The sequence below is a fragment of the Octodon degus genome, unplaced genomic scaffold (assembly GCF_000260255.1).
Source record: "Octodon degus isolate 3935 unplaced genomic scaffold, OctDeg1.0 scaffold00028, whole genome shotgun sequence".
NCBI lineage: Eukaryota > Metazoa > Chordata > Mammalia > Rodentia > Octodontidae > Octodon > Octodon degus.
Window position 1 is genome coordinate 18,824,565 of NW_004524604.1, and position 17,733 is coordinate 18,842,297.

Below are 17,733 nucleotides of genomic sequence, written 5' to 3' on the forward strand. Positions count from 1 at the left end.
TTTATTTTATTTTATTTTAATGTATTTGGTACAGGATCTCACTATGTAGCGCAGACTCATAGTGATCCTCCTGTTTTTAGCCTCCCGAGCACTGGGATTATAGGCATGTGCTACCTCACCTGGACTCAGTGGCTCAGTGTGCCCGGAGCCGGGGCCGGGGCTGGGACCAGCACTGCACAGCATGTCATGTCATGTGGTGCCAGGGATCGAATCCTGGTCCTGGTGCTTGCCTAAGCAGGTGCTTAGTCTGCTGAGCTATCCTGCCAGCCCTTGCTCCAGATTACTGGGTTTTATTTTGTTCTCTTGACTTAATATAATTTAGAGATTGCTTTAGATGAGTGTATAATATTTACCTTTAAAAAGCTATGTAACCTAACATGTATGTATCTGTGGTGCTATATAAAATTGTTTCTTCAACTTTAATAAAACTAGTGGAACTTAATTTTATTTGCTTTTTCACATAGAGCTTGGGATTGCTTTGTTCGCTGCCTGGATCATGCTTGTCTGGGCTCCCTTCTCAGTCATGTTATAGTAGCTTTGTTACCACTAATACAAATCCAGCCTAAAGAAACTGCAGCTATCTTTCACTACCTCATCATTGAAAACAGGTATTGTAACTGAAACTCATACTAAACATAGCAACTATTTTTTTTTTGTATTTTAATGTCTTAAAGTTTTAGGGTTACTGTTTGTAATATAAAACTATACACTTTTTTAGTTTTAGAGTTCATAAATATATTGAAATTAGCATGTAATTATATACAGAGTTGATACTCTTTCTGTTGTGTTATTTAAAACTCAGAAACTCATTTAAAATCATTTTTCTTTAAATTTGACAAGGTAAAGTTGAACTTACCTTTGTTCTCACTGTTAAAAGATAGTCCAAAAGGGGTAGGGATCTATCTCAGTGGTAGAGCATTTGCCTAGCATAGTGACCTAGATTTCAACAGCCAATACTGAAAGAACAACAAAATTCTTTATTGCCTGGGGTGGTGGTGCATGCCTGTAATCCCAGCATTCAGGAGGCTGAGCCAAAAGGATTGCTGTGAGCTCAATGCCAGCCTGGGCTACAGAAGGAGTTTCAAGCCCAGCCTGAACTGCATACGAAGACCTTGTATCAAAAAAGACAAAAAGAGTAAACAGCAACAACAAACACAATCAAATAGCATGAGAAAGGTTGAAGAGGATAACTACCTATTTTGTGTACCTTACCTCCTTTGAAATCCTTATTTCTCCATTGCATTAACCTTTGAACCAGTTTCCTTACTTTAGCTTTTAGCATGTTTCTTGATTTTGTTTCTAGAATGCCTTTCAAAAACATCTTTTGCCAGGCATGATGGTGCACACCTCCTAATCCCAGCAATCAGGAGGCTGAGGCAGGTGAATCTGGAATTTCAAGGACAACCTGTGCTACAAAGGGAGACCTTGTCTCAGAAAAAGAATAGAAAGTCTCTTGATTTACATCATTTCAGTATATAGTGATGTTCATGGTTTTCTGTTTCTAACTGGCAAATTTCATATTGCTTAACTTGACATTCAAGGCTTTCCGCAACTGTCTACATTTTAATTTAATTTGTTTTGTTTTGTTTGAGACAGGGTCTTGCTGCGTAGTGCAGGCTGGCCTTGAACTCACTAAATAATCTATGCTGCCTCTGAACTCATGACAATCCTCCAGCCTCAGCCTCCAGGATATTGGGACCAGAGGCATGTGCCACCATACCTGGGCTCTTTTGACTCCAGAGGTGTTTTAGCCTTTAGATGATTTTTTTTTTTAAACTAACTGTTGCATATCATAGTTTCCCTCTGAAGAGTTAGGATTTAAGTACATACTAATTATTTACCTGCTTACCCATATGCTATTACTATTCCTTTTAATCTTTCCCACTGATTTTCCAGTCGAGGAAAAAGCAGAGAAAGAAAAATTAATGTTTTTATTTGTTTAAAATGCTTTATTTTTTGTAATTTTTGTAGATTACTATCTACAAAAAAAATAGCGGAATCATCAGTTTAAATCACTTTTCAAATACCCTTAGATTTCTGTAGGGACTTAAAGTTCAACATGTCAATATTTGATGAAAAATACCTGTTCCTTATTATGCCTAAGTTGTTTGAAATGCAGTGAGATAGTGAGGTTAAGATTGATAGCCCAAATCGTTTGATAATAACAATAAGCTTTTCTTCTGGATGGTTAATAACCTAAGTTTGCAGACCAAAATTAGAGAAAAAGGAGGGATACAAGGAAAGCCAACATTTTGGCCCTAGCCTTCTAAGGTCAATTAAGACTCAGGACATATGAGAACTTGTACTGTAACGTCATGTACCTCGGTAGTGTCCCAAATTTTCTGATCAAGAAGATTATGGGGCCAAAGAGGAAAGTGATCGATGACATAGAGTGGGCCTAAGGAGAGTCACATGGGGAGAAGATACTCTCTCAGGCTTTCACAGAGAGCACAATGGCCAAGCATTGGCTGTGACTCTTCCACATGGCTGCACTGATAAAGGTTCTAAATCTGAGGTACAGGATCTCAGGATAAATCCTGAGGGAATTTTACTGACCTTCTCAGACCAAAAAGCTACAACTCTTGTTGCATAGGTCCTGCTTTACCTTGGTCTTAACCATCCAGTAGAAAAGTATGAAGACGAAATTATAAGAAATAAAGCCATGCTGTTAAGTTGAGCTGTGGGGGACTCAGGTCAATAACTTCTGACATTGGCAGTTAAACAGAAGACCCAATGCTAATATGGGCTACTGGACTCTTTTAGAATATTTTGCTGAGTTTACACACCTATAATATTCAATAACGGAACTTAGAAAAAATGGGGTATACAGATGAATGTCCATTTTGTATCTGTGTATTCAAAGTGGTTGGGATAGATGTATAGTTACATTCTGTTAATGAATAGAATGATTTGTTCTAATGGAGTTTGTAAATAGGATCACAAGTCCGCATCTTGTACAGCAATTAACCACTAAGAAGAATATATGCAGTGTATTATTTGTTGAAAAATTTAAAAAAAAATACCCTTAGATTATTGTACAAGCATTCACATCTGTGCTGTTTGTTATAGATGGTGGAATCATTTCTCTGCCTTTTTCAAATCATAGAGGAAAAATTGCTCACTCAGTACTAAATAGAAGACAGTAAACTCCCTACATGAAGAAATTTTTTGACTTTGTTTTTTGATCTTATGTATCTGGCATGATACTTAGTACATTGGTGCATTTTGGTTACTTAATACATTCTTGTTGCGTGAGTTCATAAAGACTAGGATTAGAGATACTGTACTTATATCTGGATCCACAAATAACAGTATATTATAGGCAAATTGAAAACTGTACCTTCATTAAGGCTTAGTTGTCGGTTTTTTTTTTAATTTTTTTGGTGGGACCGGGGATTGAACTCAGGCCCTTGTGCTTGGCAGGGAAGTGCTTATTCCACTGAGCCATCTCCCTGGCCCCTGGTTGTATATTTTTCTCTGAAGTTTTTATAAGAGATTTGTATTTTGGGGCTAGCTTTGGTTATGTGTATATTATAAATCATTCCTAAACTTAAAATAACAACTATTCATTTCTTCTGCAGATGTTAATACCAAAAGCCAATAGTATATCACATTCAACTGGCAAATAGTCTAGTGTAGGCTTTTCCATCTTTTGGTATAGTCTCAGAGCCTCTTATCTTCTGTGTCCTGTCTAAGTTGATGGCCAGACTTGCATGATGATTCAGAGCTTTCTGTCATATAAAAATGGAAGCCACCTGCTCTTTTAAACATAAAAGCCTCATGTTAGTACAGTATGTCTTCTGCCACAATCTGTTCATTAAACAAGTCACACATTTAATTCAGAATAAAAAGAGAAGAATCAGATTTATAAGTTTGTATATTGAGAAGCAAAGTTTGGCTGCCAATGTAACCAGACTACATTGGGTGATTTTTGTTAGCTTTATTTTTTTGCCACTATTAACTTAGATGAATGTACTAAGTACTGTTAGAAAACTTTGCATGTCAATAATCAACTATACTTTTAGGTATAAGTTAAATTGGCCTCAGTATTGGCCTTCAGTTTTTGCTTTTTATTTTTTTAGTATTGTATTCTTGGCAAATAATTCTTTGTATTCCAACTAACCATTAGGGATGCTGTGCAAGATTTTCTTCATGAAATATATTTTTTACCTGATCATCCAGAATTAAAAAAGATAAAAGCGGTTCTCCTGGAATATAGAAAGGTACTTTTTAAATTATAGTTTGGAAGATATAGATACAAAATTACTCACAACTTCTAATTTAGTAAAGCCCTTTTGAAATTAAATGTAACAATAATATAATTACATTGTTAGCCATTTCCTTGTGATTAGATGATTCCATAAATCCATGACTTTTGGAGGAAAGTTTTAGCATTTAGATCAAAGATGTATAGCATTTGATAAACCAGAGAGCAAATACTGTTCTTTAACTTTTGATATTTACATCAATAAATCTTTACAGTTCCAAGAAAGAAGTTGCCCAAACTACATGCCGTGCCAGGAGAAAATGAGCCATGAGATGATTCTAGTTTTGTTGCACTTCAAATCTTGCTGTAGTTATGTTGGGTCTAAATGATTCTTAAACTTGAGAAGGGCAATAATATATAGTTCGAGCATTCTGAAGTTTATTGAGCTCTCTGAAATTATGAAAAGATTAATGATGATTTCATAGCACTTCTGGGCAGGAAGTAGGATACCTAACCTTGGATAGCACATTAAATAATGAAAGAGAGTTGAATTATTTATAGTCTGTATACTTGGTTCAGTGCTATAATATAACCCTCTGTAAGTTAGGGGAAGCTTGTATTTTTAATGAAAAATTATTTACTTTAAATAAGTAATTTTTTACTTAGTTGGGATAAAATCTTTTTTCAGATCTAAACATTTTAGAATAAAATCCTTTTACTGGAGAATTACTAACAATTACATATATTTTGATAAGGAAGAGATGGGAATTTTAGCATTTTTTAAAGCTAATGTTATTGTAGTATAGTCTGACTGCTTTAATGGTAAATATACAGGAAATTCAAGCCTTCAGAAATAGTTGTAAACATAATTAATAAGATATATCTCTGCTCTTTTTATAGGAGACCTCTGAGAGTACTGATCTTCAAACAACTCTTCAGCTATCCATGAAAGCAATTCAACATGAAAATGTAGATGTCCGTATTCACGCCCTTACCAGCCTTAAAGAAATTTTGTATAAAAATCAGGTAAGTTCAACTCACCACAGTTATTATGTACTACAAACATGTACTAATAAAAGACATTTTTAAATACTATAACTTTTAATCATCTAATAAAGACATTCGTAATATAAAAATAATTAGGTATTTTAAGATGATGTAATTTAAAAGCTATAGGAAAGAAAGCTTATGTCTCAGTTACTCATCTCATTGCTGGAACAAATACCTGACACTCAAGATTAAGGAAGGAAAGATTTATTTAGCTCGCAGTTACTGGAGGTTTCAGTCCACACTAGCTGGCTCCAAGGCAGAGCAGGACATGGCAGAGAGCAACCTTTCATGGCGGCAGTAAACAGCAGGAGCAAAATGGAGGAATAACAGCAACAGTGGCAACAGAGGAAGTCTATCTCCCTTAAATTGCATTCAGGCTATCTGCCCCAGGCTAGGTGTAGTATTCCACCCATAATCCCAGTAGCACTCAACACCCATAACCCCAGTGGATCATGAATTAATCACAAACTCCAGAAATCCCCCCCATGACTGCATGAGGCTCTGGGGGGACAACTAGACACAACCATAACAGCTTAGATATTTGAATAAAAGATAATAGATTGGCACTTTTAGTTGAGACTCAACAGATGTAGTTTTGAGGCTCAGTTGAAGATGTCATTTCTCATAGATTATCAAATCTAGGAGTCTAGATTTGGCCACAAGATGGCCATTAGCCTGAGTCCTAGAGTTTTGTTGTCAAAAGGTCATGAATTCATTGTTATGTTTAGCATTTGCTAAATGTTTCTAAGATTCATGTATTTGCATATCAACAATCTCTATGAGTCTTCAAGCATAATTTTTATAGATATGAAAAGTCAGTAATTTTCTGTTTTACTACTCTGAATTAAAAGTTTTAATGTAAAATTTTAACTTTTCAAGGAACCAATTAACTTTATTATTTTATTTGGTAATATAGTATAGATTATCCCTAACCTTGATGATAGTGAAAACTTCTGTTTAAAATACCAAATCACTATAAATGTATAAATTAGAAAAAAAGGGGCTGGTGAGATGGCTCAGTGGTCTAAAGCACCTACTTAGAACAAGCTTAGGAAAGCACAGGGACCGCGGTTCAATCCCCTAGCACATGCCAGCCAGCCCCGCTCCCTGGTGGGCTGAGCTGGCCACACACACACACATACATACACACACACACACACACACACACAAATAAATAAATAGATAAAATTTAAAAAAAAATAAATTAGAAAAAAATAAACTGAGCTAAATTTTTCCATATCAGGAACATATACAGTAAGAAATAAGGGCCTAACGACCCTCATAACTTACTGGAATAGAAAACTAGGCTATGTTTCCTTCCGAGATAGAAGTATTTACATAGCAAAAAACACATACATAATGGTAGTGAGTACATATGATTTCTGGGGCAATGAGTATCTGTAACCAAAGTAGCAGCCAACCTGAAGAAGACCCCACCAGATGTGAGGAGGCTTGAATTTCCTACAGCTTAGATGTTTTACCTTTCTGATCGTGTATCCACACTGTGAGAGTCGTACCCTCAGTGCGTGCCCTAAACTGAAACTACCCCAAGGGTGGCTCTTGCCCCAAACCTCTATATACATTTCATATAATTTAAAGGACTTACAGTCTTTTAAAGGAATAAGTCTAATTTATAAAGTATCTCTTCTTGGCACAGAGGTTTTCTTGTTTAGGTTATTTCCAAGCAGATAGCACATTTGCTAATGTAGATGACTTTGTAAGGAAACTTTTGTCTCAGGCATCATCTGCCAGAGTGAAATTAGCAAGTCTGAGAACTCAAGCTAATTTCTTGATTATTCCTAGGGAAAAGCTACAACTGCTTGTCATCTGCATTGCAAAAGTTATATTACATCTGATAATTCCCTGACACATTCCTTCAATAAAGCTCTAATACTAATAGATTACCCAGCAGAGTAAGAAAAGAAGGACTCTTGCAGGAGTCATAGGACAAATTTAATAGTCACTGTAACACTGTTAAGTTTTTTTGTTTTTTGTTTTTTGGGTTTTTTTGTGGCCAGCTCAGCCCACCCTGTGTGCGGGGCTAGCATGGCATGTGGTGCCATGGATCAAACTGCAGTTCTTGTGCTTGCCTAAGCAAGCTCTTTGAGCTGCCAAGCTATCTTGTTGGCCCTAAAAGGCATTTTTAAAATTAGAATACATTTAGTTTAACATCTGTGTATAGCTGGATGGATTTACTATAGGTTGGTAAGAAGAAAAGTAAAAAAAATTAGATGGAAAGAGCCCAAAGGATCCAGGAGTTTCTGGCTGACAAGTGCAAGGTCCTGAATTCAGTTCCAAGTACCAAAAAAAAAAAAAAGGATACACAAGAAGATTAAAAAAAGAATGAGAACCTAGAGACAAATGTGTTCCCAGCCGTAACCCAGCAGACACCAGTGTATAGCACCTAAGAGTAAAAAGAGAAGGAAAGAGTTCTTTTCCAACAATGTGGCAAGAATTAAAATCAAAGTTGAATTAAGCCCTAGAATAGTGCTATCCAAAGGAACTGTCTATGAGGATGAAAATGTTCTATGTGTATACTAATAGCTACGTGTGCTCCCTTGAACATTTGAAATACAAGATTAAAGAACAGAACTTTTTGATAATGGGGTGGGAACATAATTTTTTTTTTTTTTTTTTTTTTTTTTGGTATGGAAATTAAACTCAGGATGTTGCACTTGCCAGGCAGGTGCTGTGCAACTGACCTGTATTCCCAGCCCAAGAACAAAAATCTTTAAATTAAATTTTGCTTAATTTAAATTTAAATAGCCACATATAATTAGTGACTATTATATTGGACGTTGCAGCTCTGTGAGACTGCTATTTTGAAAATACCAAAGCATGGCCCTAGCAAAATAATGGGATGGGAGGTCAGAGTCTCTTGTAGCGCATACTATCAGAGTACACAAGAAACAAATGCAAACAGTAATTGTTTTAGAAGTTCATATCTTTGCCACAGAGAGAGGAAAAAATACCTTAAGAATGTGTTGAAGCCCTGCATATGTGGAGACTGAGGCAGGAGGATCACTTCGAGTTTGAGGTCAGCCAGGGCTACATAATTCAAGGGCAACCTGAATTACGTAGAGAGACACTCTCTCAAAAAAAATTTTTTTGCAAGTGTGTTAAAAGGAGGTGTCTATTTAAAAATAGACCTAAAGTTGTGAAACAGTTAAGCAATTGAATACAATGTAGCAGCACTTACCAATTCCAAAAGATGGTGTGAACATCAAGATGAAGACCTGTGTAGCCTTATATACATACATAGCCTTATTTTGGTGGAACAACCCTTAAAAAATTGCTGTACTGACAGCTCCTAGTCAGTGCCACTGAAGAGGAGATGCCTGTGTCTTCTCTTTAAAGTAGAATATACATTTTGAAGGACTAAAGGACTGCTAAACCCAGTGGATGGCAGAAATTTTACTTCTGTGTTAAAAAATTAGGCAAGGGATCAGAATAAGAAATCATATATGTCTGATGCTGAAAACTGATACTGTCAAAGTGAATGGATTCCATTGGCAAAATCCCAGGATAGGCTTGTAAGAATCCAGAATAGGGCCAGTGAGATAGCTCAGTGGACTAAATGCCTGCTTAGGCAAATGTGCAGGGACTGGGGTTCTATCTTTGGCACCATAGGCCATACTGGCCCTGCCCCCAGGCTCACTGAGCTGGCCACACTCTGGGCATGGTGGCACATGCCTATAATCCCAGCACTAGGGAGGCTGAAAACAGGAGGATCATAAGTCCATTAATCTTTTACTTCGATTAATTAATTATTTTGGTACAGGGTTTCACTACACAACTTGGATTCGTGGTGATCCTCCTGCCTCAGCCTCCCCAGCACTGGTATTATAGGCATGTTCCACTGCGCCCAGTTTCAGGGCCAGCACAGTATGCCTGGGGTTCTGGGACTGGTATAGCATGAAGTACTGGAGATCAAATCCAGGTCCTTGCTCTTGGCAGGCAGGCATTTGGACTGTGGAGCTATCTCCCCAGCCCCATGTATAAATATTTTAATTCTGAATTTATTGATACAGCATGAGATTAGTACAAGTTATCTTTGGTCTCTACAGTTACAAAAGGTATTCAGAGTGGTGGCCATCAGCTTCAAGAAATTTATTAGTATGGTGAATTGCTGCTTGGGCAGTCTTGGTTATTGAGATTTCTGCACATACATTTTCAATTCCTACTGGCAATGTACTGGGTTTTCTGTGATATATGGCATTTTCTAGGGTAGCACCATCTGTTGAAAAATCATCATGCTATTTTTCTTTTCCTCAAGTATGTATACATTTTTGATGTGATATGTACACATGTATATGAATATATCTGTGATTTCTAGTGTTAGGGATTGAACCCAGAGCAGAGGTATATTCCATAAAATACTTGTGTAAATGTATAATGGGACTCCTGTTTCTTTTTATTTATTTATTTTTTTTGGTGGAACTGAGGATTGAACTCAGGCCCATGTGCTTGCCAAGCTAGCACTTATTCTACTGAGCTATTTCCCCAGCCCCATAAATGTATAATGGAAAATAAGCTAAAAGCAAGGTTTCCCATTCCACTGCTATTTAACATTTAGTTGGAGGTATTTGCTAATAAATTTAGACTAGGGAAAGCAGTCATAAGCCTAATAAGTAGAAAAGAGGCAAAACTTCCTCCATTGTTAGATGATATGGTAGTAAACATGGGAAATTGTAGAGAGCTACATATAATGCTTACTCAGACCATAAATGAGCTAATTAAAATAGAATACGATACTAATACGTAAAGGTCAGTAATCATAGCCAGGTGGAAAATTTATTGGAAACTTCATTTACAATAGCATGAAATGGTAATATAGCTGGGAATAAGCTTAGCAGGAAATCCATGAACTTGAAATACTTCTGCAAACTCAGAAGTCTATAGATTTTGGTTTTTGTTCGTGGTTTTTTGTTTTTTTTTTTTTGTTTTTGTTTTTTTTTTGGTACTGGGAATTGAACTCATAATCTTGTGCTTGCCAGGCAGGCGCTGTGCCACTGAGCTAAATTCCCTAGCCCAGAAGTGTATGGATTTGCACAAATGAATCCTTTATTGATTAATTCATGAATTTAGTGGAACTTGAATAATAATGCCAATTTTTGTTTTGTTTTTGTTTTTAAACCTAGGCAGTACATCCAGAAAAGAGTTAGTGAAACAATGGAATAGTTCTTTGAAAAGATAAAATTGAAAAACCCTCATCCAAACCAAAAATGAGAGAAAACCAAAATGTGAAAAAGAAATTATTACAACAGACACCACTGAAATGGCAGAGCATCATTTGGAAATATTTTAAGAAATATGCCAATACATTAAAAAATTTAGTAGAAAAATGGACAGATTGCAAGAGCCTATAAATCACCTATATAAATCAATAATAAGCAATGAAATTGAAGCAGTAATACAACAGCTCCCAACCAAGAAAAGCCCAAGACTGGATGGATTTACTGCTTTTACCAGACATTTAAGGAAGAGTTAATATCATTACTTCTCAAACTATATCATAAAATAAAAGAGAATGAACTGGTTCAAACTTATTCTCCAAAGCCAATAGAATAACTGCAGATCAAATTCAGCATCAGGGAATGGAATAATTAATACTGTTAAAATCACACAACTGAAAGTGATCTACAGATTCAGTGCAAATCACATCAAAATGCCAGTGACATTCTTTGCAGAACTAGAAAAAACAATTGTAAAATTCTTAATAGAAGTACAAGCCCACCTATTAGCCAGAGCAATTCTGAGCAAAAAGAATGATGCCAGAGAGTGCAGAATACCTGATTTGAAAATATATTACAGAGCCACTGAAATAAGAATATCCTCATATTGGCATGATAGTAGACATAAGGGCCGGGGATATAGCTCAGTGGCATAGTATCTACCTGGCAAGTGCAAGATCTTGAGTTCAATTCCTAGTACCACAGGAAGAAGGATGGAGGGAGGGTGTGAGAAAAAGAGGGAGAGAAAGAAAAGGAAGCAAGCAAGCAAGCATACAAATCAGTGAAATAAAAAACCCATACATCTGTGAAAAAAACTTACTTAAACCAACATGTTTTTTCTTTGTCTCTTTTATCCTACTTTTCCCAAAAAAAGAGGGCCAGCCAGATAGCTCAGTGGCCTAAGCCTCCTGCTTAGGCAGAGTGCAGCAGCCCAGGTTCAGTACCCCCCCCCCCCCCGCATGCCTTGCTACCCCACCCCCGGGGCACGCTGAGACAGTGATTGAGACTGGGTGTGATGGCACACACCTGTAATCCCAGTGCTAGGGAGGCTGAAAACAGAAGAATCATTGAGTCCTATCTATGTAGTGAGACCCTGTAGACCCTGTACTAAATATAAAAAGTATATTTTTCCATTTTTTCTCCTTTTCTACTAGTTTTATATACAGTACTTTTCAAATTTTTATCCCAATAGTTGTTCTTCCTTATTTGCTAAAATATCAGCCACCATCCTAGACCGTTATCAAGTACTTTTTCATCATCATTCCTTTTTTGTATTTGTCATTGTACATACTTTATATTTTCATTATGTATATACACATTTTCCCAATAGTTTGAATTTGTTGAGATAAGACTCGTATTCATTTTCATATACTGACATAATAGTGAATGGGTCACTAACATGTTCAAGACACTTAGTGATTATAATCATATAGAAACATTTCATGAGGGGCTGGTGAGATGGCTCAGTGGTCTAAAGCACCTACTTAGAACAGGCTTAGCAAAGCACAGGGACCGCGGTTCAATCCCCCAGCACCACATGCCAGCCAGCGCCGCCCCCTGGTGGGCTGAGCTGGCCGCACACACATGCACATAAATAAATTTTTAAAAATTTAAAAAAAAAAACATTTCATGAGTTATACAAACTCACTAAAAATTAGTTGAAAAAATTGTAGAAATTAATTTTGTTAGTGTTTATGTTATAGATTCCTTAATATCCTTATGCTTTTTGGTTTAATACAGTGGTGGCAAACCTACACACATGCTGTGATGGGCTGTTTATGTCATTGAAGGCTCTAATAAAAGACTTGCCTTCACTTAGGAGAAGGTACTAGTTTATAGACATCATATATAAACTTTCTTCTTTTATTTTAGGAAAAACTGATAAAATATGCAACTGATAGTGAAACAGTAGAACCTGTTATCTCACAGTTGGTGACGGTGCTTTTGAAAGGTTGTCAGGATGCAAACTCGCAAGCTCGCCTGCTCTGTGGAGAATGTTTGGGGGAGTTGGGAGCAATAGATCCAGGCCGATTAGATTTCTCAACAACTGAAACTCAAGGAAAAGATTTTACATTCGTGGTAAGGAGTGGTAATTTGACATGACAAGATTTCTTTGTTCATTGAGCTTTATGTTTCATTTACAAAGAACATTTTAAATTATTCTTCGTAACAGCTTGATCTATATCAGAAAATTTGGGTAATTCTAATTTTATCTCTTAATACTTACTGTGAAACCCTTTAGTCAAAAGCAGTGTAGTTTGAGCCCAATCTAGTATGCTACGCTCTTTCAATTAAAGCTTCCTTATCTAATTGTGATAGTACTTGAAATGTAATTATTTAAATATTACTATATAAGCACTGTTACTGCTCTTTGCATGGGAAACTAGTTTCCTAGGATATTTTAATAGTGTGTGTTTATAAAAGAATTTTTTTTTTTTTTTTTTTTTTCGGAACCAGGGATTGAACTCAGGCCCTTGTGCTTGCCAGGGAAGTGCTTATTCCACTGAGCCATCTCCCTGGCCTAAAAAGAATTTTTGTAGTTAAATGAGTTTCAAAAATCTCTGTAAAAGAATTAAAAAAGAATTAAAGCAAAGTTACTGTGTCAGTATATGTTCAGTTAGAAGATTTATTGGATTTTTTTTTTTTTTTTGCTCTGAATGCCTTCAGGGCAGGTTTGGCTGGCTTGAGTTGTGGGGATCAAACCACATCAACCTGAGCCTGACTGCTTTGTTGAAGCAGCCACTTAAAGAACTGAGCTAAGGGGCAGGCCCCCTAGAAGATTTATTAAAATTATTTCTTGCAGCTTCTCAAATGACTCAGATTCTATAGAATATAATTTGGGAAGTGTTTCATATATAAGTTGCTTTTGAAGGGGTACAAACAATGCAAATTACCAGAGCTGTTTAAAAGTTGAATGATTCTACTATAAAGAAATGGCTTAAAGAGATTTAGACTTTGACTTTTTACTATAGATTACATTCTAGCCTTAGTTGAACCTCACTATTTCTTTTTCTGAACTAGATTTACTTAGGAAATTAATTCACCACAGGAGGCACAGTTTACCTTAAAACAATTTATATGCCAATTATCACCATTTCTTTCTGTTTTTTTTTTTTTGAGACTGGAGTAGAAGATTTGAACTTTGCATATGGGTTATTGATGGAGTTAACAAGAGCTTACCTTGCATATGCAGATAACAGTCGAGCTCAGGACTCAGCTGCTTATGCCATTCAGGTAAAGTGCCCATAGGAATCAATATTGGCTTTATATTAATGACATTTAGTGTCTAGTAAGACAGTTGTAAATTTCATATTTGTGAAACACTTTAGCTATCATTTTCATCATCAAAATAATGTAAATTTATCATACGTGTTTTAAAGAGTACAAGAACTATATTTTAATATTTTATTATAGGTACCTCTGCATATTTTTAGTATACACATAAATTTTTGGATTTTTACCTCAAAAGAAATGTGATTATATTATTCAAGATACTCTTTTAACTGTTGATCAATGCAAGGTGATCATAAAATATGAATGCTTAAATTAGAAAACTTACTATAATAAAAGACATATTGTCACTAATCTCCCTCAAAATAGTTGAAATACTCTTGCTTTGAAGACACTTCTTTGACTGTTTTTAGCAGTGTGCTTTTTTATATAATGATACTTTTAAAAATTAAACAGCCGGATGTGATGGTACATGCCTGTAATACCAACATTTAGGAGGCTGAGGCAGGAGGATTGCCATGAATTTGAGGCCAGACTAGGTTACAGAGTGAGTTCAAGGCCAGCCTGAACTAAATAGCAAGATTCTACCTCAAAACAAAACAAAATTTAAAACATTCACTACTTTTGATTACTCTTTTTGTTTTCTCTTTTCTTTTTTTTTTTTTTTTTTTGCACAACTGGGGATTGAACTCAGGCCCTTGCACTTGCCAGGCAAGTGCTTATTCTACTGAGCTATCTCCCCGGACCCCTGATTACTCTTTATATCACCAATTCATTTTTTTTTTTGCAGTACCAGGGATCAAACTCAGGACCTTGCTCTTGCCAGGCAGCTGTTTATGGCACTGAGTTATCTCCCCAACCCTCATTCTTTTTAATGACTTAATGATATTCAGAATGAATATACCATAGTTTATTGAAGAAATTTACTTAGAACATTTAGTTTTTATTCAGTGCTTTGTTTTCACAAAAAATAAAAAAGATTCAGGAAACATACATACATATATTTTCCAGGAATAAGAATTGAAGATTAAGAATTTATTGCTCATGCACTTTCAAATAACATGGAGGTCATTGGTTACCTTGACGAGACTAGTTTCAGTGGAGTATGTAAATCCTTAAAGAACACACAGAGAAACTTCAGAAACTCTTGATGAACATTGCTGCCAAGGTGAAGAAGTAGCTGGGGAGATAGCTCAGTAGAATAAGCACTTTCCTGGCAAGCACACAGAGCCTGAGTTCAATCCCAGGTTCCGCCAAAAATAAAATAAAAGTAAAAATCTGTTTCCTTAAAAAAAAAAAGAAAAAAGAAGTAAATGGAAGAGTAGCTGGGGAAGAAAGAAGAGTAAAGATAGATTTAAAAAAATGTATATTTTTTATGTTCCCTGGAATGGTTCATCAGAGAAAAGTGATGATATAGGAATAAACTGATGTTTTTTATTTATTTAATTTTTTTGGTATAGGGTACATAATGCTAAACATGCAGTCAACCACTGAACTACATCCCAGCTCTGATGTAATATTTTGAATAGGCACATAAGTATGGAATATAGTGTACAAGTAGAAAGGATAGCTTTAATTTAAAGCAGGAATAATTGAGTTGTCAGAACAAGAAAAAAAAAACATGATAAGGGCACAGATAACATAGATTTTTTTTTTTAAACTTATGTATTTGGTACAGGGTCTCGCTTCAAACCTTGGCTCATAGTGGTCCTCCTGTTTTAGCTTCCTCATTACTTGAATTACAGGCATGAGCCAGCACATTGGGTTTCAGTGGCTGGCTAGGTGGCCCCAGGGCAGTGCCCTGCAAAGCGTGTGGTACTGGGGATCGAACCTGGGTCCTTGTACTTGCAGTGCAGGCACTTAGACTGCTGAGCTATCTCCCTGTCCAACTTATATAAATTTAAGAGTGAAAAGTTTTGCAGGGTTCCTGACTACGTTTTTCAATGAAATGAAAAACCAGACCTTTAAATGATTTTTTAAAATTTTTTTTATGAATTTAGTACAGGGTCTCACTACACAGATTGGACTCCTGTTTTCAGCCTCCCAAGCACTAGTATTACAGGTGCACGCCCAGTCTCAATAGTGGGCTCAACATGCCCTGGGGCAGGACTGGCAAAGGATCAAACCAGTCTTTACATCTGCCTAAGCAGGTGCTTCAATCCGCTGAGCTGTCTGGCCAGCCCTGAATGTGTTTTTAAGAATGTAAATGATCTTGAAACCAAAAAGAGAATTGCTGATATAGTAAGTCTGTTACTGGGAGATAAGAGGATTACTTTTAGAATGACTTTATAAACATCAGAAGCTGCTTCAAAATTTTCATAACATTTTGAAGTTAAGTGAAAACTAGAGTTTAGGTACTTCTTTATAAACTAGTTAGAGTATTTCTTAGTTTTATTAAAAAATACTAAGTATAAATGTAAACTACATATTTTATCAGACAGTGCTTTTATTTAATAAGTATCAGGAAAACCTCTATTACATATAAATTTACAGTTGAATGAGAAGGCATAGTAAGTGATATGATATTCTAAAATGTCCCATTTTAAACATAATTACTCAGAGACCAAGCTTTTTTTTTCTTAACTACAAAGTTCTTTAAAAAAAAAAAAAAAAAAAAAAACTAAAATGGAAAGTTTAACCATTTAATTTCTGGGCCTAAGTAGTAAGTAAATTGGTCCTTAACATCTATTTTCAGAATTTTAAGCTCTGTATTTTATATCTAGTATTTGAAATAGCCTAAGGTCTTACTGTTTGAATTTATAATTGCTTTCATTGTAACTCAGAAAATACCAAATTGTAAGGATGGAGGTGCAGCTCGGGTGGAGCTCATGGTTAGCATGTAAGGTTCTAAGATCTATCCCTAATACCAAAAGAAAAAATTCAAGGAATATAATTTTACAAATATAAATTAATCTGACATCACATACTATCATAAACTGGTTTCAAGTGCACTATAGTTTTGTAAATAAGTTACATAAATGGTTTCAGGCATTGAAATAAATATCCTGTGGAAGTTCCCCACTGTAACTGTATGATTCTTTATTTTGCTATGTATTTTTATCTTATTATATACAGTACACTGAATAGTAAAAAGGTTTATCTGCTGCACTGTAATCTTATGAATATAAAATATGTATTTGTAGGAGTTGCTTTCTATCTACAACTGCAGAGAGATGCAGAGAGACGGCGCAGGTCACCAGCTGTGGAAGAGATTTCCCGAGCATGTTCGGGAAATACTAGAACCTCATCTAAATACTAGGTATGAAGATTCATTTCAACTATTTTAACAAGACTTTTTCAACTTTATAAAAATCAGTATTTTTTTTACAGTTTTCTAGCATTAAAAATGTTCTTAATCCAGTGTGGTAGCACACACATATAATTCTAGCTGTTCAGAAGGTTGAGGCAGGAGGATCACAAGTTGAGGGCAGCCTAGACATCTTAATGAGACTGTTTCAGAATAAATATAAAAAGAGCTGAGTTTGTAGCTCTTTCTGTTAGAGCACCTATACATTGTGCTTGGAGCCCTGGGTTCAATCTTCAGTACGCTAACAAAAAGAAAAAGGTAGTTTTACTGTGTTTCTGAATTTATTTTCCATTGTGAGTTATGCTGTACTCTTGTTAAAATGAGAAGTAGAGTGTCTTCACTTGGTTTAATTCTCTAACTTTTAAGTATTATACTATGTCAGTGTTACTTTGAAAATTTTTATTTTAAATTGAATGTGTACTGACACTCCTCCATGTACCAACATGCCTAGCTATAGTTTTCTTATTTTGAAAATGTGGTTAATTTTACTCATTTCATCTGATCATTACTAAGAACAAATGAGATAGTGTTAAAATGTACTTAGCAGAGTGTCTGACATTTAGTTGATAATAATAAATGCTTATTCAATCTCAGCTTGTTATATAAATTCTTGGGCCTCATGGGGTGTTTGTAAGGAAGACTCTTACCTTCTCCTGAGAATAGAAGCCAGCATTTCTGCGTACTTGGGCCTCATGGGGTGTTTG

At 35.6% G+C, this 17,733-nt stretch overlaps 1 protein-coding gene across 1 annotated transcript in view; it reads left to right on the forward strand.

The window, feature by feature from the left end:
- Atr (ATR serine/threonine kinase) overlaps positions 1-17,733 on the forward strand; it is a 146,029-nt gene that overhangs the window by 57,198 nt on the left and 71,098 nt on the right. Inside the window, exons 19-24 of the mRNA XM_023712951.1 lie at positions 465-608; positions 4,130-4,223; positions 5,108-5,233; positions 12,364-12,570; positions 13,612-13,725; positions 16,866-16,981. Of these exons, the coding sequence (XP_023568719.1) occupies positions 465-608; positions 4,130-4,223; positions 5,108-5,233; positions 12,364-12,570; positions 13,612-13,725; positions 16,866-16,981 (801 nt within the window). The remainder of the gene's footprint in view (positions 1-464; positions 609-4,129; positions 4,224-5,107; positions 5,234-12,363; positions 12,571-13,611; positions 13,726-16,865; positions 16,982-17,733) is intronic.